This window comes from Cyprinodon tularosa, unplaced genomic scaffold (genome assembly GCF_016077235.1).
Source record: "Cyprinodon tularosa strain WSP-4 unplaced genomic scaffold, ASM1607723v1 ctg26, whole genome shotgun sequence".
NCBI classification, from domain to species: domain Eukaryota; kingdom Metazoa; phylum Chordata; class Actinopteri; order Cyprinodontiformes; family Cyprinodontidae; genus Cyprinodon; species Cyprinodon tularosa.
In genome coordinates, this window is record NW_024038961.1 from 2,565,230 (window position 1) to 2,585,962 (window position 20,733).

Below are 20,733 nucleotides of genomic sequence, written 5' to 3' on the forward strand. Positions count from 1 at the left end.
TGACTGTATATTAACAGTTCTAACATTTCCGTTTATTTATTTGGTCCTCCATAAAAATGAAAGCTTGGGAAAGTAAAAACATTCAACGGTGGGTATAATTTAGTTTTCCATATTAAAGCTGCTGGAAAAAACCCGCCCCGTCCTGTTTTTTTTTTCTAATTCCCAACGTTGTCCTGCAGGTGGCGCTGCACTTTCAATAACCAGCCCGACCTCACAGGAAGTAGAGAAACTCTTTAGCAAAGCAGGGAGTTAGCAACCCGTTAGCGCCCTACACTTACACCTTTGCATTAAAATCCTAATCTGAAAATGATTCGACGCACAAAAGAGCCTGGCTAACTGGAATTTAATCTGAAAATAAGTGCTTGGTGTCGTTAAAATGTCGGAAAGAAAGCGAGCCAGAGAGAGTGAGGACAGACGGGAGCATAAGAAGCACAAGACATCCAAAAATGAACTCGATAAACTGAAGACTCATACAAAGAAACTCAACCAGGAGGTACAAAAGCTTAAACACATCGAGACATTGTGAGTGACTTTAAAATACTGTATTTTTTAAGATGTATCGGTGGAAAATGTTACTCCAAAACGTATAAAACAAACCTAAATTATTTTTTTTTCTGTGCAGCTATGAAAAACCTCCACCAGGGTTCATTAAGGTAACGTTAATGAAAACATTCAAACTCAGGAAATTTCAGTTACTGAGTTTTTTTTTCTTCTCGAAATTTCTCCTGTATTGTGCTAGTAACGGTTTGTTTTTGCAGGAGCACGAGGAAAAACCAGAGGACTGTATTCCTGCTGACCCTGGGAATGAAGATGCCAGAAACTTCCTGGCACACGCCCCCACCAGGGGGCTCTGGATGCCCCTGGGGAAGGAGGTGAAGGTGATGCAATGTAAGTCTACATGTCAACCTGCTGTTATTCTGAGTTTAACAGGATCTTTTACACTTTTCTATAACATGTTTTTGTAAGTACTGTGTCAAGTAGTTTGGTCACCATTTCATTTAGGTAAAGTGGAAGATGCTCTTTTTCCAGGTGGATCATCAAAATAAGTGGTCCTCCTTATTGTCAATCATTCTGGTGACATGTTTATGTAAGGCCGTCCTACATGCTCCTCCCCATTTTCACTTAACGATGGTGAGTCTGAAATAGTGGAAAAATTGCAAATCCTCTTTTAGAAAGTAAAGGCCAATTTATACTTCTGAGGCATAGCCTCTGCAACCCAAATCTGTCTCTGTGCGTGACCACGCCCCCCCACGCAGAGGCTCTGCAACCTTCAAAAAAATCCTGACTACATGTTGGACTGTCGCAAACCCGTGCAGACCTCAAGCAGAGGTACGCAGACAGAAAGCAGCTGTGATTGGTCCTTGGTATGCCTTTCCGGCTGTCTGTGTGGTCCTCCTTCTCGATTCGGTGCCCGGGTGCACCATTTTTGAAATGGAATAATAACAACAATTAAACTACAACCACTTTAATGATGCCTCAGACTTGTTTTGGAAAATAAGCACTCCCGCCGGCGCCGCCGAAGAAATTCTTGTGGCCATCCGCTGAAGTTCTGGAATATGCTCCCCCTAGTGCTTTGGTGAGAAACTGCTGTCCGTCCCTAGAAATTTCAGGGCGACATTGCATAAGCATACCAGCAAAACTGGTTTGCGTCCAGACCTAAGAGACATTTGATGTGTGCGGTTGCAGAAGTATAATCCGCCCTTAAGCTTGTATTAGCGATGCAAACAGCAACTTTTAAACAGAGCGTGAATAGGGAGAAATAGGCTTATGCACGCTCTAACACACCTTTAACAGGCGTTCCGTCTCGGAAGCGGGTACAGGGTTGTGCATGTGCATTTTTTATTTAGAGTGGGGAGTGCATGAAAATTCACCAAATCCTCCACTATACTTTTAAGTGTCATAAACTAATTCGCTGAATCTCCATGAACTATATTATACTGTAGATGGAACAGTAGATACCCACACCTTATGCCAATGATGGTGTGGAGCTCAATGTTGTGCATCAACGCCATCAACGGATCAGTTTTGAAGTAATGAAAGTTGTCACTACTCGATCCGTCCCGGAAGCACGGACCATACCATCAGCTCATTTGCGAATGTGCAACCGGATATGCATCCGGGTTTCAATAAAAAGTATAATTGTGGTACTAAAAGTACTTATTTATATCCTTAAATCCCTAAAGAATGCTATTACACATCTTTAAAAAAAAGTTTAATGACACTACTGAGACAGTTTTGATGCTTTTTACATTTTGTCTGTTAAACTGCTTGTCTGACGTCATAATTTCCCTGCCCTAAAATAATGAGCGTACTAAACTATAATGCAATAAAGATTAATAATGAATTTCCTGAGAAAATAAATGCCTTAAAATCCTTTCTGTTTTATCACTCGTCTGTGCCTGATCTGTACAGGAAATGGGATCATATGCTACTTCCGGAAGCTAACTATTTGGCTTTGGATTTAAACATAAAACTTTTTGAGTTTTACGTTTTCCTTTCGTGTTAACATTATAGTATATAGTGCGTAACCTAAAGAAAGAAAGAACTAAATTGCAGAGAAGCATGGTTTAATCATATTTTGCCAGAATACTCTGAATATGTCCGATGATGACGTCAGACAAGCAGAAAATGTAAAAAGCATCAAATTGTCTTGGAAAAGGTCCTAAAAAAAATTTTTTTAAAAGATGTGTATTAGCATTCTTTAGTGAGTAAAGGATAGAAATAAATAATTTTAGTACCATAATTACTTTATTTATTGAAACCCAGTTGTATATCTGATTGCGCAAATTAGCTGATGGTACGGCTCTTGCTTCCCGGACGGATCGGGTAGTGACAAGAGACACACACAGCTCATGTTTGCTTTCAGTTGATAACGACACTTTTCAATTGATAACATCAGGTTTTACAGCACTTATTACGGCTAACAGCATGATAGACCAGCATGTCTACTTCTAATACTGCTGTGTGCAATTCAGACTCATCTGCTGGTATTTCTGATGCCAGTTTTGCAGAGAGCCAAGCTCTCTGCAAAACTGAGCTAACAAAAGAAAGAAAACATGTTTTTGTGCAAACTGTGCCCACCAGGACTTAACAAACCAGTCTGTACGTCAGCCACGTCCACTTAAAACTTAAAGCAACACATTGGGTTAAAGCATCCAAGCTATCTTGGGAAATATCTGCTTCTGAATGAGAACAATAATAATTAATTTTTGATAGATATTTTCAGCAGAACCTGAATGTACCTGTATGTTTCTGAAGTTCTGTGTAATTTGGCTAAATAAAGGCTGCACTGCACATACAGTAGACCTTCACTGCATCCAGTCTTTTCCATTTCTTTATATATAATATGATTACTTATTTAAAGGGTTAAATATGATGTCGAATGACAGCCAACTTCCAGCCACTGGAGTGACCACCTCCTTCTCCTGAGCATGCATATATTTTTACTCTGACTCCACCCTTTCACTGAATTACAGGGTCTGACCAGGAGAAGGCGCTTCTCTTTAGATCTTAATGTCCACAAATCATGACATAATAGTTTAGAACAAACATTAATGTTTAAAAAAGTCATCTTAGGGGACCAGCCAAGGGCCGATCAAGGAAAGTGGGAACATTTTGAACATCTACTACTGTAATTCACTGGTTGCCTACCTTTTTTGAACTGTGTATCCCTTTGGGCATTTTGTCTTACCATGAGAACCCCTCTCAGTCAAAAGTTTTGCTGATTGTCCAAGAGTGGAATGTACAATAATGATTATAAAAGGAGAACTATTATACTTAATCTCTTTAACCTGTTAAATTCTTAGGCATTACATTCTTTCCATCTCTGTATTTATAAAACTGGAGCTCCTCTGAGTAACTCCTTTATAATCACATTTAAACTTCATGAATTGGGAATAAAGTACAAAACAAAAATTATAGTCACACTGTTTTACTTTGTTTTCATTAAGATATCTGAGCTGCTTTGATGAGCTCCAATAGATCAGTGTGAAGAACAGCAGATACCAGGCTGTTCTTTTCTAATGGTTTCTTCCTCTGCTTCGTTTTAGTGAACTCGGACATAAAAGCTTTCTTAATTTTTCAATTGGGTCCTCACAAAACGGATCCCAGCCCTATTTTGTTTTACTACCTAAGAAATAAAATATTTTCATGTACCCCTTGCCATGCACTCGTGGTACGCGTGCCTCCATTTGGTAATCAATGACTTGATTTACCAAATGACCTTGAACTTTTAGAGGTTTGTGAACTTCATATTTTTTTAAAGTGAAGTATGAACATGAGCTAATTCATTTTCATCTGTGTGAAGTGAACTTTGAGCTCGTTATTTAAAAAAATAATAAAGCTGACATTACTTGAAGCATTCAAAGATAATATCTCAATCACCTCTATTAACATGCAGCCTTAGTTCCTGTGAAATCTGAAATACGAATATTCAAGGTAGATAAGCACAAGTGGAAATAAATAATTGAAATCTATTTGTATCTATAGACTTTTGGCTGTCTCCAATGATCTGTGAATTATATCTGTTTAGTGTATTTATATTTATATATATAACTCTAAACCTGTCCAGCCATCTCTATTCCTTGTAGTCTATCCTTCTGTCCCTTACTTCTCTTCTTCTTATAGTCCAACCATCCAGTCCTCTATCTGTTCCTTTTTCACTCCATATATCCATCCAACCATCTAACTTCTCTGCAGTATAATATTTCATCAATGTGCCTCTTTGTTTCATAATTCTTCCTTGTTTTTCCATCCATGTTTAGATTGCCCACTTTAGCGATCTCTTCCATTAATGTCTTTGTTTTGACAGCTAAAATTGTGTTCAAAATAAAGAAGACATGTAAGTGGCTTTTAAAACCATAAAAAAAGAGCAAGTATGTATGACAGCTTGTATATAATGCACTTTAGAAAGGGTTTTATCCACTCTATGTCTGCAGAAGGCAGATGGAGGTTTATTCCTGTTAAAAGGGAGTTTTCCTCTGCACTGTTGCTGCAGGCTTGCTGGGTGTGAGGGATTGCTGTCGAGTCAATGATAAAAGCAAAAGTCATGGCCTCAAGCTTATTCAGGTGGAGTGTGTCTTGCAGGTCAATGACTCAAAACAATCGATTTGTTTTCCTTGAAAAAAATCTTTGAACCAACCTGTCTGTATGTTGACTTGTCTGTTAAGTGCCTTGAGATCACATGTGTTGTGAATTTGAGCTATATAAATAAAACGGAATTGAATTGAAGTCTGGTCATGTCAGGGGCTTATGAGGACATTATACAGGGGAAAGTAAATGCACAAAAATCAGTATGTCAAAAAGAAGGGAACGAAAAAAAACTTCTCTTGACAAACTCAATTTGTCAAGAGCATATTTTGTTCTTTTATGGTAATGACGCGTAGGTTGAATCAATGTGACCTGGCCGTTCAGACACTGGTCGCATTTGAATAGATCAGATACGTATTCAGAACCACATAGCCAAGTGGTCGCATTTGAAAAAATCTGATCTGTGTTGTTCAGACTGTCTTAAAAAGATCAGATACATGTCGTATATTTTATTGATTTTTATTTTATTTTTAATTAACCAGCGCTCTCCCCCCATCCTCCTCCATGACTGAGGTACCCTGAGCATGGTACCGTCCCGCCACACTGCTCCCTTGGGGCGCCATTGAGGGCTGCCCCCTTGCACGGGTGAGGCATAAATGCAATTTCATGGTGTGCAGTGTTCACTTGTGTGTGCTGTGTCACAATGACAATGGGAGTTGGAGGAGTTTCCCAAAGGGCTTTCACTATATGTGCAAAAAATCGGAATTGGGTCACTTCACGCTAGGGATGCAAATTATCGATTAATTCATTAATCATTAGTTGATTATCTTATCGATCGACTTTCGATTAATTCGTTTTTCACCTGAATTTCAGGGCTTCAATAGGGCCTTAATATAATTGAGGTATTGTATTACATTAGCCAACATTATGATACCATAATTATATTGTATTATATTATACATTCCTCAAGTAATTATGCATTAGGAGAAGAAAGCAGACACGTTTTTAAGGTAAAACTAAATCTTTAATTAAAAAAAACCTGGCTCAGTTCTTGCATTTGAAACAGACATAAAAAGAGAATAGAAGAAATTAAATAGAGAGCCAAACAGAATATTATTGAGCCTATAGGTTAGAAAGAAACTGCATAGGCTATTAATTGGGTAATCCTCAACAATCCTAAAATGAAACATCCACAACATATTTCTACCTCAATTTGTATAGGGTTACAGCAAAATAGAATGAAACGTTCACAGGGTCACTGAACACAACAACATAGCATAACATTACAGGGCCTCAAACCAGAACAATCAAATAAAGTAGTGATTCAATATTACCCTCTCCTAACTGAAATGTGGCACATCACAACTTGACCTAGGCCTAGGTTCTATATATTTTTGTTCAAGAAAATTAGCATGTTAACGTGCTCTGGGGTAAGGCGTGTACGTAGCCTGTTTACACTGAGCCCAGCTACTGAAAACACACGCTCAGAGGGGACTGATGTGCCTGGCGTACACAAATACCGTTTTGCTAGTGTTGCCAGCGTCGAAAACCTCCTTTCATTCACTTTCCACCAGCACGTGGGGCTCGACTCAAGTGGTGCAGGAGGGTCCTTTAAGTACATATCCACTTCACTCTCCACGTCATCTTTGCGGGCATCGGAATAGGTTTCACCCAGAAGTAAACTCATAGCAGATGTAGGCTTAGCCCCATGTCGCTGAGGCCCTGTATGGACAGTGTTACCGTCGTCTCCAGCGGTGGCGGCACCTGCAGTGATGCTGTCGCGTTCGGCTGTAGCCATTTGAAGCAGCGTGGAATGAGCTGACTTCCTGGTAGCTGGAGGAAGAAATCCCAGGTGTTTGTGACGAGGGTCAAGCATTGTTGCGATCATAAGGGTGGATGTGTTGAGGTCATCAGACTGAATCTGTTAAAAATAGAAAGAATAGGCATAGGCCTACAATTACACATATGAAAACGATACAATTGAATGACAATTACGACCTATTTGCATCATTATTTATTTTATTCATCATTATTATTAGTCTATTGGATAGACCCTATAGGTAGTTTTAATAATTAATGGATGCATACCTTCATGCGCTCGCCCAGCGAATCTCGCACTTTTTCCTTGAAGTCTGCGACTTTGGGGCTGTCCTCGTCTAAGGCGCTGAGGTGAGTGTTGAATAGACTGAACGTGATGGGGTACGTGTTTGAGATTGACACCTCCGACTCCGCAGACATCACCGTAGTTGCACACTTCAATGTTCCCAACACGGGTACCATATCTTCCATTAGCCGTCTCTCAACTCCAGCGTCCTCGCATCTGCCAGTTTTGTCACGGATCGGTCTGATAGCACGGCTGACACAGCCCATCGCTGTTCAACCAGGCGCTCAAACATGTCGCAGACTGAATTCCACCTGGTTTTACAGGATTGAATGAGGCGATGCGGAGGAAGCGACATTTGGTGTTGCTTTTCTTCCAGGGCTTTGGTTGCGATTGTGCTGTGGTGGAAATGTTTGACCAACCTTCCCGCTGCCGCGATTGCTCTGTCTACCCCAGCAGAAGCAAAACCATCATTGACAGCGAGATTCAGGGTGTGCGCGAAACACGCTACTGATTTCCAGCTGACTCGTGTAGGATTGTTCGCAAGCTTGGACAATATTCCTAGCATTGTCGTGGACACATGCTGTAACGCGGCCGGAAAGTCCCCAAGTCTCCACTATATAATTCAGCTTCTCAGCCAAGTTGTCGGTGGTGTGTCTGTCAGAAATGCTCGTCGTAATCAGGATTGCAGATTTTAACAGCCAGTTTTCGTCGGTGTAGTGGCAGGTAACTGTGATGTAACTTTCTGTTGTGAGAGCCGTCCAACAGTCTGTTGTTAATGCTACAGCTGTAACAGCAGCGAGCTTTGTTTTTAGCTCACCTTTCTTTTTTTCGAACCAAGCTTCGAGGCGAGAAGTTATTGATGTTCTCGAAGGGATGTTGTAACCTGGCTCTATGAACCCAATGAGATCCTGAAATCCTGCACCGTCAACTGTGTTGATTGGCATCAAATCCCTCTCGATCATGCAGCAAATCTTCTCTGTAATGCCCTCCGCCCTTCTCTCATCACACGCTCGCCTTCCAATGGTAGCTGTCATTTTAGGTTGACCAGGTGAACTGGTGGTGCAATGCAAGACAGCAGCATGCACAGTGTTCAAATGATAACTGAGTGAGCTAGTGGAACTGTTGTATTTCAATACCGCATTACAAAGAGAACATTTGACTTCTTTGCCTGAATTAACAATATTGAAGTGGTCCCACACCGCACTTCTTTTCGCCCGCTTCATTTGGTTTTCAACCCTGGTCTCTATCGCGACACGAGGCGTGTTCTCGTTCTCACGCTGTGTTCAAGTTACAGTAAAGCGCTAGCACCCTCTAGCGGTTAATCGTGATTAATACATTTTGATCGAGCAACCTCTTGATCGACAATTAATCTAAAGTCGATTAACCGTTTGCATCCCTACTTCACGCTGCAGTGTGAACGTAGCCTTAGACGTCTGGAGTAGAAGGTGGCGGTAAATCCTCACCAAAGACTGCAGGAACCTTGAAAGATGATCAGTTTCCAAAAAAAGGTGTGCTGATTGAATTCTTTGGCGCACAGAGCGCAGCCTTGTAATAGTGTAGTAGAGCTAACATTCTGTTCTTTTTATACATTAGTGTCATTATACTCTGACCATTCATTCCTTCACCCCACACAGTCCTGCTGCTGAAACACTCGGGGATTCTGAGAGCACACAGCAGGCTTGTTCACAAGATTGGCTGCTGTTCAGAAGAATCTGAGCGTGACTCGCTGAGCTTCATCCTTTGTCAAAGTGTTGACATGCGTTTCTCCATTTTAGCACATTAAGATAACAAACTATATTGTAAACATTGTCAAGGAAAAAACAGATGCAGATTCTCAGTCATCTGGTAAATGTTAATTATAAGTAATTTAGTAGAAAGGAACTGGAGTTCTCTTGTTTCATGAGGATGTTTTACTTCTGATCCGAAAGGCTTCTTCATCTGCGAACATGGTTGGAATTACAATCGTTTAAATTGAAGTCGGAACAATCGCACTAATAGGGCCATTAAAGTAAAGATCTTAATGGTCCTATTAGTGTGTCTGAAGACAGGCAAAATGTCTTTGAGAGAGATTTTAGCCACAGATCATATATATATATATATATATATATATATATATATATATATATATATCTGGAAATCAGCCGGGGCATGTGATTTGTTAGTTTTTGGGTTTAGGAAAAGTCCACGCGTTAGGCATAGATGGTCTGATAGATTAAGTGGGATGATCTTGTAATTTCTTTAGTTTGTTACTCATTTAAAATTTCTACCTCTTTTATAAGACCAGCTGCACTTTTTCTCATTTGACTTTCAATCTTAAAAAGGAAGAAAACTCAGTATTAGAAGAGGAGACCTTGGATGGGGCAAAAATATCAACCTAGAAAAAGCCTGATCAGTGCTGTTTTAGTTCAGTTATAAAGTAGAACAATTTTCCACAGAGTCCTTAATTATATTTACAGTAAATGCGGTAAAATATACCTGCTAAATCTGATTTCAATGGCAAGTGAACTTGTTAAGTCCTTTTCAATTAGTAAGATGTTTTCCAAAGACAAATTAATTTCCTATACATTTACTGGAAACAATTTATTATAATTGTCTTTCTGCAGGTTGGAGATGCAAACGCTACGGTCACAGGACAGGAGACAGGGAGTGTCCTTTCTTCATTAAAGGCAACCAGAAACTGGAGCAATTCAGAGTTGTGAGTTTAACTCTAATTAACACTCCATGCTAAGCTAAGATGACCGCTGGTTCCAGCAGATTCAAACGCAGCTTGACTTCATTGTACAATTGCAATGGAAGAGTATTGTAGGAAAACTCCACAATGTACTTATGTCATCTTTTTTAAGTCTGTCATGGTCTAAAGTTATGTTCGTACCCACCGAGGATTTCACAGCTGGAGCGAATGGTTTCCATGTTATCCCTAGGTAGAGGGAGGAAATGAAAGGAAGTGGAGCTAGGCTAAGGTGGCGAATTTAGCAATATTCGATCACCGTAACACCTGCAAAGTAGGCAAAGCGAAATTTGCAGAAGTTGAAAGATCTGAACTTTTTTTGTAATCGCATTGAAATCCAACCAGGGATCAGATCTTTATTGCAGCTATGAGCTACAGTAAAGGAGGAAGCGGAGACTAGCTTTTTTTTTTTTTTTTTTATAAAATATTGAAGATGGAGATAATAATGTTGACAATGCACTGTGGTGCATTCGGTTGCAGTTTGCATGTTCTCCCTGAGCATGCGTGGGTTCTCTCCAGGTACTCCAGCTTCCTGCCACAGTCCAAAAACATGACTGTTAGGTTAATTGGCTTCTCTAAATTCTCCTTAGGTGTGACAGTGTGCATGACTGGTTGTTTGTCCTGTTTGCCTCTCCTGTTTGTCTCTGTGTTGCCCTGCTATAGACCGGCGACCTGTCCAGGGCGTACTCCGCCTCTAGCCCATTTACAGTTCGAGATAGGCACTAGCACCCCTTGAAACCCTGGTAGGGATAAGCGTGACAGAAAATGGATGGATGTTGACAAAAGGGAAAGTGGGGGATGCTCTTAAGAGGTTTAAGATGGCTTGAAAAAAACTTATTTTAATTTAGCCCTAGAGGAACTGTTTCGTTGTCCTACTTCCAGGCACCGACCAGCTGCGCCTTCTCTCCCTGGCTCTGGTGCTCTTTCTCTGCCTGCTAGATTTCTCCAATCTACGGCTGTCCTCCTCCGTTCCCCCTGTGCTGCAGTTTCTCTAGTAGGGGGCGTGGTTGGCCGCCTCGTCCTTTTGCTTCATATCCCATTGCTCCAGAACGCCGTCTGTTGTCTGCCTCATCTGTCCCCAAAACGGGTTAATTCTGGGTCCCAGATGGAAGCTCTGGAAAGCGCTTGTGACACAGCTATAGCTCCTGAACCCCCAATCTGGAAACATCCTTGGTGTTTGGTGGACCAAGGGATGTCGGCGCTGATGCTTTTGTTCACCTTTCAAATGTACAAAACGTTCTGCGATTCATTCGTAAATTCAGTGTCAGCCATGTTTTGATATGAAAAGTTGGAACTCAATTTCTTTCTTTAAATCACCTGCTTTTATTTTTCAGGCTCATGAGGATCCAATGTATGACTTAATCCGAGAAAACAAAAGAAACGAAAAGGAAACCAGGTAAACTTGTTTATTTTTACTCAAACAATTTGCTTACAGAGATAAAACTACAGAAAGAGACGTCGAAGAAAGCCTTCATTTAGACACAGCTGTGTAGTTTGTTTGCTGCTCCTCCAGTAGGTTCTGGCTAATCTCAGATGACCTGGAAATAATGTCACAGTGGCTGGTTCGCTGTGCTTTTTTTTTGCTAGCAAATATGGTTTGACACCAGAACGTTGGAATATGAGGATAGTTCACCATGAAAAGGCGCTGTGGGGGTGCTTGAGTGCATGCAGAGCAGCAGCAGCAGCACGATCACATGCGAGTGTCTCAGCTTGCATTACAAAAAGGTTATTTAAAGGCCAGGAGCATTTTATAGTTTTACCGCTGCAGCTCTTAGTCATGTCGGCTTTTTCTTTAAAATGAAGGCGTTAGAAGCAAACCTCACCTGCTGGGTTTTGTCCCTGTTTGTGTCTTTGGTAATTTCATAGATGTTCATAGAAAGATGATGAGTGTTGGAGGCGACTCTACTTGGTTTCTAATCCCCATCCACATCACATTTATTTTTTTCCTTGGAGACTCTTCTTAATGAGTGGCAAAGGAGTGGCACCTCTGAGAAACACATTTTATAGCTCCTAGTAGAACCTAAATCAGGGTTAAAAGCTGCTACTACACAACCTTGGACGAATAAATGACTATTGATTACTTCTGTGATGTAAGGACAAGTAGTCTGTAGGTCTTAAGAAAATCGTTGCAGTGAATGTTGCTTCAGCTTTCGCTTTTCTGGTCGAGTCTGTTCCTGCTCTTTTTAAACATTCATTAAAAGGATTTTTCCCATGGGGAATTTAAAATAAGCTCTTCTGGCTGAAGTCATTGTTTACAATAGCCAGTGTGTTTATTTCAGGTTCTGGGGTTAAACATGTTTGGAAGTTCAGCTGTAGGCCTTTATTTATTTATCTTTTTAAGGACTCCACCCTGAGGACACTTGAAGAATTAACATTAGAAGTGTTCTTCTGATCTTCACTGCTGGAAGGATTCCCATAGGGTCCCTTTTTAGTAGCTTTTTTTTGCTTAACCTCATAATACATTTTCTTGCACTTGAGACTCTGGCTCATGTTTCTCTGATTTCGGAGGGTTAGTTGTTTTTTGGTACATTGTCCGTCTTTTTATAAGATAGAAGTTGTTGTTGGGGTTGAAGGGGTTGTTTGTTTTGTCTCAAAGAACTAGAAATTAAGCTGTAGATGTGGTGTCACCATCATTTACTGCATTTCTCTACAGTGGTGGTGGGGTGATGGATACTTTGTGGAGGCAGTAACATGCTGTGGGGCTGAATACACTTTGGACTCGACAGAGTGGCAGAAAGAAAACCATTGTTGGATGCAGGCTTAGAGAAGTAGTCCCATTGGCTGTTGCAGAAAACTTGGAAAAAAAGATGGCTTGGATGAGAGAAATATTTTGTGGAAAAATCCCAGCACTGCTCACAACCCAAGACAAATTCCCCCACCATGGTTGTGGCTGATCCGGGGTTGATTGCATTTTAAGAAGGGGTTGGAAATATGCTCAAAGTTGAGGGAAAGAAGGATGCAGCTGAAAACAGTAACTCAGCAGTTGAAGCAATTTTTAAAAACCACTCATAGCTTAAATGAAACGTTAGCATGTTCATGTAATATTAAGTACAAGCATGTTACTCTTATGACTAGATTTAATTCTGAACTGAATCTATGAACAAAAGGAAAGTCTGGCTTCTTATTCTGATGGTTTGGATCTGATATTTAATGTATTTTCTTCCAGACCTGATTGTAACACCACCTCCTTTTATCCTCTCTTTGCAGGATCCAGCAGCTGCAGCAGCTGCTCCAGGATACCACCTCCTCTTCCTCAGACTCGGACAGCTCTTCCTCATCATCGTCTTCAGACCATCATCGCAAGAAGAGGAAAAAGAGGAAGGACAAGAAGAAGAAGGAAAAGAAAAAGAAAAGGAAGCGAAAACACAAATCATCCAAAACTACTGACAGCTCAGATTCAGACTGAGATTCTCATCTTGAAAACTACATTCTCTCAATGTAGGAAAAGTCTTGAATAGCAGCAGCTGTAGGTGTTGGACTTCAGAATCCAGTTTGTCCTCCAGAGTGCACTGCGGAGACTCTTTTAAGCTTTTCTCTGCGGGTTCCAGCAGTAAAACACATTCGCTGTGCATGTCTTCTCTAAACTGTATCGTTCACCCCATCAGCATGACCTATCCAGACAGTCCAAGGTTCTGCTTCCAGAGATACAAACGTCATCCAGAAGTGTTTTTGTTTCTGTTATGTTTACCTGATCATTTTATCAAAAGATATTTGTAATGTGTTTATTTCCCTGAGGTGAAAATATTTCAAATGAAAAGCTGCAGTTGGTTCATGTTTTCCACTGAAGCCAGAATGTTTTGAATGGTTGTAACAGCCCAGAAATGTTTGGAATGGTTTGAGGTTGGACTATGCTTATTTGCTCGAGAGAAAAAAAATCCCACAGAAATGAGAAAAGTTATGTGAATAAACTTTCTGTACTGTGAGGATGAAGAAGGAGAGTTCTTTCCTGTGTTTATCCAGAACTAAAAAAAAAAAAAATCAGATATCTTTCATTTTTGGCCTTCTTTTAATGCATTTACTGTTTTTCTGGGGGATGCTCGGAATTCAGGTCATTAGAGAGTAACTAGGATGACCTTTCTACAAGAGGCACAAGGATTTTTCCTCCAACCATCTCTGTTTTGTCAGAATATGTTTTTTCTTTAAATATACTTCCTCTCTCTGCAATCCCATTCCCGCATCAACAGAAGAAACCAAACATCTTGCAAGTGTACATGCCTCCTTTTCAATTTTAGTGTTTCAGCCACACTATTCAATTAAGAAATTATACTTTTGTTTCTAAATGGTTTGTTGTGCATTTATACACTCACTTTATTAGGTACACCTCGCTAGTATCGGACTGGATCCCCTTTTTCCTTCAGAACTGCCTTCATCTTTAATGGTATAGATTCAAGAAATTGCTGGAAATATTCCTGATAGAGTTTGGTCTATATTCACATGATGGCATCCAACAGACGCTGCAGATCCATGATGCAAATCTGTTACCAGGCATCCCAAAGGCACTCAACCAACATCGACATCTGGTGACAGTGGAGGCCATTTGAGTACAGCGAACTTATTGTCACGTTCAGGAAAGAAATGTGCTGATATGTGTTTAGCAACAAGGCTCAGGTAGGCTGTGGTGTTAACGTGATACACAGGTGGTACCAAGAGGCCCAAAGTGAGCTAAGAAAATATCCCCCACACCATTACACCACCACTACCAGCCTGAAGCACTGATACAAGGCAGAATGGATCCATGCTTTGATGTTGACACCAATTTTTTAACCATCGGAATTTCGCAGCAGAAAAAAATGTGGACACATCAGACCAGGCAATGTTTTCCAATCTTTTATTCTCTAATATTGGTGATCCTGTGCAAACTGTAGCCTCAGTTCCCTGTTCTTAGCTGTAATGAGGGGCAACCGCTGTGGCCCATCTAGATGTAATATAGAACCTCCCATAGACCTGTCGCTCACTGGATATTTCCTCTTTTTAAGACCATTCTGTGTAAATCCTAGAATCGGTTGTGAATGAAAATCCAGGTCGATTAGCAGTTTCTAAAATTCCTTCTGACACCAACAGCCATGCCAATGTCTCTTAATCACCTTTCTATTCCTTGATGTTTATTTTGAACTGCAGCAGATCATCTTGACTGTCAACATGCCTAAATTCATTGTCTTGGTGGCACGTGATTGAGTCCACATTTTGGCGTTAGTCATATTTTAATACCAGAGATCCAATAGGATTTAGGCCTTGTCTCTAACTGGACCATTTTTACTAATGGATATCCTTTCCTCTACACCACATAGTTTCAACTCTGGCTGCGTTTAAGAATACAGATTTTTTTTTCCCTTCAAGGCTTTCTTAGTTTTGTTCAATCCATCTTCCTCTGAATATTGGCAAGCCTTCCTGTCCTGTTTAAAGTGTCCCCACAACATGACCCTACCATCTCCATGTTTCACAATGCAAATGGTGTGTTCTGCATAAAACGCAGCTTGGTTTTCTGGGGCCAAAACCTCAAACAGGACATTTTTGGTTTTCTATGATCGATGGCATTTGTTTTACCAGTCTCCTATTACTGGCTTTATAGATTTAGCTTTGTGACATTGTCTTCTCATTTTACGGGTGAACAGAGGAGGATATGTAGTGTTGGTTCTTGCCACAGGTTGGCCCACTTTTCTGATGGTCCGTAAAGTAATTTTAGTCTAGCAAATGATCTGTTACAGTGCAGTCCTACATGAACCTTTACTCCCTACAGACAACACAGGCTTAAAAAACAGGACTATTTAAGGCTGTATTGACTGATAAATTATATTTTAATCCGGTGCTTATACATAGTAGACAAATGGTTATATACCTTATTTAAAAACAGCCATTTGGGATGAGCATTATAACCTTACAATTACTTTGAGATTCTCTACAGCTTAATAATAATAATAATACATTTTATTTAACAGCGCCTTTCTTGACACTCAAGGTCACTTTACAAATAATACAAAAAAATAAATAAAAAGAGATGAAAATACAAAATACAGATACAGGAACATAAAAAACAAAAAAACAATCATGGATAGGGAAAAGAGCAGTATATCACAAATAAGCGAGCTGGAACAGATGGGTTTTGAGTCTGGCTTTGAATAAGGGGAGAGAGTCAATACTGCGGAGGTCGGGAGGAAGTGAGTTCCAGAGCTGGGGAGCAGAGCGGCTGAAGGCTCTGCTCCCCATGGTGACAAGTCGAGCTGGGGGTACAGTGAGGTGGATGGAGGAGGAGGATCTAAGGGAGCGGGAGGAGGTGGCAATGTGAAGGAGGTCTGACAGATATGGAGGAGCAAGGTTATGGATGGCTTTGAAAGTATAGAGAAGGATTTTAAATTGAATTCTGAATTGAACTGGGAGCAAATGGAGTTGGTGAAGAACAGGGGAAATATGATGGAAGGGGGGGGTTCTGGTGATCACACGAGCAGCAGAGTTCTGAAGAAGTTGAAGTTTATGGAGAGATTTATGAGGGAGGCCAAAAAGAAGAGAATTGCAATAATCAATACGGGAGGTGATGAGGCTGTGGATAAGGACAGAGGCAGTATGAGTGGTGAGGGAGGAACGGAGACGGTTAATGTTGCGAAGGTGGAAGTATGCAGACCTGGTAATTTTATTTATGTGAGACTGAAAGGAGAGGGAGGAGTCGAGGATGACACCCAGACTCTTGACCTGAGGGGAGGGGGAGACTAAGGAGTTGTCAATGGGTAGTGAGAAACTTTTGATTTTTGATAGGGTGGATTTAGTGGCAACGAGGAGGAGTTCTGTTTTATCGCTGTTTAGTTTAAGGAAGTTTGAGGTGAACCAGTCTTTAATTTCAAGTAGGCAGTTAGTAAGGGACAAGGGGGGGAGAGAGGAAGTGGGTTTACTGGATAAATAAAGCTGGGTGTCATCCGCATAACAGTGAAAGTAAATGTTGAATTTCCGGAAAATACTGCCAAGGGGAAGAAGGTAGGTGATGAAGAGGAGGGGGCCAAGAACTGAGCCTTGAGGAACACCAGAAGTGACAGGGGAAGGGTGCGAAGTGAAAGATTTGAGCTGAATAAACTGAGTGCGGTCGGAGAGATATGAGCGGAACCAGTCAAGAGGGATGTGAGAGATGCCAAGAGAGGATAATCTATTGAGGAGAATGGGATGAGAAATGGTATCAAAGGCTGCACTGAGATCGAGAAGGATGAGGATGGAGAGGAGTCCGGAGTCAGCAGCTATAAGGAGATCGTTTGTGATTTTTATTAGAGCAGTTTCAGTACTATGAGAGGGGCGAAAACCAGACTGGAAAGGCTCGTAAAGACTGTTGAGGGTAAGAAAGGTGTGGAGTTGAGCAGACACAGTTTTTTCAAGTATTTTAGAGATAAAGGGAAGATTAGAAATGGGACGAAGATTATTAAAGTTAGTGGGATCAGAACCAGGTTTTTTCAGAATCGGGGAGACAGATGCAGTTTTGAAAAGTGAAGGAACAATACCAGAAGAGAGTGAGGAATGAATAATGGAAGTAATGAAGGGGAGGAGGGAGGTAAGACAGGTTTTGACCAGAGCTGTTGGGAAGGGGGTCAAGAGAACAGGTAGAGGACTTGGATTTTTGAATGAGGTCAGAAATTTCAGAAGAAGTGGGCAGTAGGAAGGAGGAAAATGACTGGCTACGGGGGAGGGGCGGAGGGGAAGTGGGAGGCAAGGTGGTCATATGTAATTGCTGGCTTAAGTCGTTATGATTTGATTGGTGTAATATTTATGTTAGTTCATCAATGCTCTCTGAAAAATTTCTGAAGTCTTCATAGAAAGTCTTTATTAATACTGAGAATGAGTCAAACACTGGTATATTAAAGGCAAATAGGCTTAGTGTTATTTTCAGGTATCAAAATGCAAAATGAAGGAGATCCTAGACAACATTTTGGAATGTTTAGAATTTCTCCATACATTTCAGATCAGTACTCCATCTTGATAACATAACATTTCTAAAAAAAAAAAAAAATTGCGTTGAAGTCGGGTTTAAAACATGACAAAAAAAAAAGGTCATATACCTTTAAGGTGTTTTGTAACAAATGCAGCTAAGTTAGAGTTTTGGGGAAATGTTGAGGAAATCCTGATTCTTTCCTTCCCCACCAACGCGAATCCCCATGGAAATAAACGGGAAACATTCCCTCTTGCTAATGACCCTGATAGTGAGACAATTACAGCAGACCAACAGGGACCAGCCAAACCAGATTTCCATTTAGATTTGAGTCTGGAGCCTTGTGAGCCATTCCAACGGCTGTTGGGGAAAATACGTTTGTTTCTGTGCGAAATTTGCGAAGTTTGTCATTTTGGACAAGAGGCAGGTCAGAGTCAACGTCCTGCTTGTGTTTGAGCTCAAACACACACAGGCTGGTCTTGGTTTGGGTTCTGCATGCTCTATTTAAGCCCAGAAAACTGCTGAACTATTGTATGAATGAACTAGACTTTGCATTTTGCACTGTAAATTGTGATAGAAGCATAAAAATTAACAGTATGAAAGGAAGAAAACCTTTCAGAAGTGCTGTCTAGCATATATGTGTAACATTTTCTCAACCAGAATTAGGAGAAAATATCCCAACCAGAACCCTCTGGGAATCACTGTTGATCTCAAAACAAGCTTTAAGAATAAGGGGTAAAAAAAAAGTGCAAAAGAAAGCGGGTAGACATCTCTAACAGCCTTACTTAAACCCCTAAAATGTATGTGTGGCTCCAAGGATGGAAAGAAGAAAGTGAAGAGAAGAACAGCTCACTCCCCAAAGCTCCTGCTTCATCTGTGAAGCTGTCGCTGCCTCTGTGAGGCTTGAGCGAGTCTTTCTGATAATAAAACTGGCACGATGGGGTTTATTGTTCTGCTGCAAACAGAATGCTAACAGGATGGTATAGGAGAGCCTTCTGTGTGCTAAGCCTCAGCCAAGTGCGTCACAACTCTCCAGTCTTATCAGCCAAACATTAAAGATCAGAAAGAAACAGGAGAGCGAAAAAAGAGAGTGAAGACGGGAAGTTGATGGTAGCTGCTGGGAAATCAACGACTACTAAAGATTTAATGATATCCCTTTGGACCCGTTGTTAGGTTAGACCCAGTTTCTTCAATGTATCTGATTGGGATTTTACACATTGGACTTGAAGATGAAAGAAAGTCTGAGAAGATTTTTGTTTATCATTCATTCATCCATCTTCTGCTTCATCTGTCAAGGTCAAAGTGGGGCTGGTGTCTATGGGTCAAAGACATAAAACCATGCACAGACAAACTCTGATTTTTGTTTTTGGTATAATTATTATTATTTAGGTTAACTCTAGAAAAGGGTATCAAGACTGTAGATCTTTTTATTTTTTAAGAACAAGTGGAGCCAACATTAGAGAATATTAGTGAATAAAACTATCATAAAATGAGTGCAAAATGCTGGTGAAGATTTTCAGTCATCCAGGTCATAGTATTTCCAAAAAAAGATAAAAAAAAAAAAAAGAAAGAAAAGAACAATCCACTGGATATTCTTGTTTTATTATTTGAACTATGAAAAAATGCTTTTCAGATATCATTAATACCATTTCAGTCAAGCTGATAAATGTAAGAACGGCCACTTAAAATGTGTAAACATTTCTAGATATGTAAAATTTAATTCTTACTAGTATAAAAAAAAGTTTTTTTTCTTTCTAAGGTTCAGTTTCTGCTACAAAAGTGTAATTTTGAAAATATATTATTACAGTTAGGTCAAGGAGGGTGATTTTGATCTGGAAGAATCTTATTTTAATGATCTACAAATGGAAAAACAGCTTTTTAATAAATGTAAAAATGGTCTGCCATAGCCAACTTCATATGCATTAACTCGAGCAACAATCTTCACCTTCTCCACCTTCCTCTCCTTTGTAGCTGTAGCACTGTTTATCTGGCTTTTAAACACATATTCCTTATTTTCTCCAGTGGGGTGAAATATGCACTTCCTGTTGCCTGTTGTCATGGTGACTCGTCGAATCGGTGCTCCATTGATAATGGTTTTTCATATTTGTCTTCGTACACGTTTAACTGGGTGGACCTAGTTCACATTGATTGAACTAATTGATAGCAGCTGTTGTGAAACCGAACACCAGTGTTCCTGACTTTTGTCTAGATCAATTTAGAGTTGCAGATTTGAATATGAATATGTTAAACCTGCTTCATGAAACGGACCCAAGGTTTACCTCTTAGCATTCCAATAACCTTTTACATATAGTCAGAGCCACACAGATATAGGTTAGATGGATCAAAGTATATTTATTGCATTAAAGGGCACAGATGTATGTAACCAGAGCAAAGGGGGATTCTGCAAAGTATTGACTAAGGAGAGATAAATACACATAACATTTAATTCTAGATGTTTTTGTTATGTATTATTTTTTGTTCCACCTCACAATCATGAGTTACTTTTTCTAATTTATCACATATAACAGTAAGTATGGGGGTTATTACACGACAAAATGTGGAAGGGTTGAAGGGGGAATAAAAGCAGGTCGAAATTGCTAAACAATAGAAATTATGGGTGATATGGCAATGGTTGTAATTTACTGCTTTGTGTGTCTGCAGTTTGCTGAATGCATTATCCAGCTCTTTTGAACTTTTGGGTCATTTTAGGAACTACTCATCTGCCTATTAAGATTAAAGATAAAAGGACAAGTTTTTACGATCATAGACTTAATTTGTTAAGCTGGAATAGAGGTATACCTCAAAATAACTCAGTGAAATAAAGAAAAGGCCTTTTCTATAAAGGGCGATTTATTATACTCTTTGAATTACTTGAAGTTTTCTCCATTTATCTTTGGATCACTCCTCTTTCACTGCTTAGTGCAGGAGGCCAAATGAACAGTTAAAGGTACACTATGCAACCGGTGTTGATTT

The 20,733-nt window shown here is 40.1% G+C and overlaps 1 protein-coding gene across 1 annotated transcript; it reads left to right on the plus strand.

The window, feature by feature from the left end:
* Positions 1 to 221: 221 nt before the first annotated feature.
* Positions 222 to 13,824, plus strand: rp9 (RP9 pre-mRNA splicing factor). The gene is made up of 6 exons (XM_038288964.1): positions 222 to 522; positions 623 to 653; positions 759 to 888; positions 9,736 to 9,827; positions 11,195 to 11,256; positions 13,068 to 13,824. The coding sequence occupies exons 1-6, from the start codon at positions 377 to 379 to the stop codon at positions 13,264 to 13,266; spliced, it is 660 nt and encodes a 219-aa protein (XP_038144892.1). The 5' UTR covers positions 222 to 376; the 3' UTR covers positions 13,267 to 13,824.
* Positions 13,825 to 20,733: the final 6,909 nt, after the last annotated feature.

Coding starts and splice junctions, on each gene's coding strand:
- rp9 (XM_038288964.1), top strand. CDS start 377: ATGTCGGAAAGAAAGCGAGCCAGAGAGAGTGAGGACAGACGGGAGCAT. Junction 889..9,735: donor GGAGGTGAAGGTGATGCAAT/GTAAGTCTACAT, acceptor GTCTTTCTGCAG/GTTGGAGATGCAAACGCTAC. Junction 11,257..13,067: donor AGAAACGAAAAGGAAACCAG/GTAAACTTGTTT, acceptor CTCTCTTTGCAG/GATCCAGCAGCTGCAGCAGC.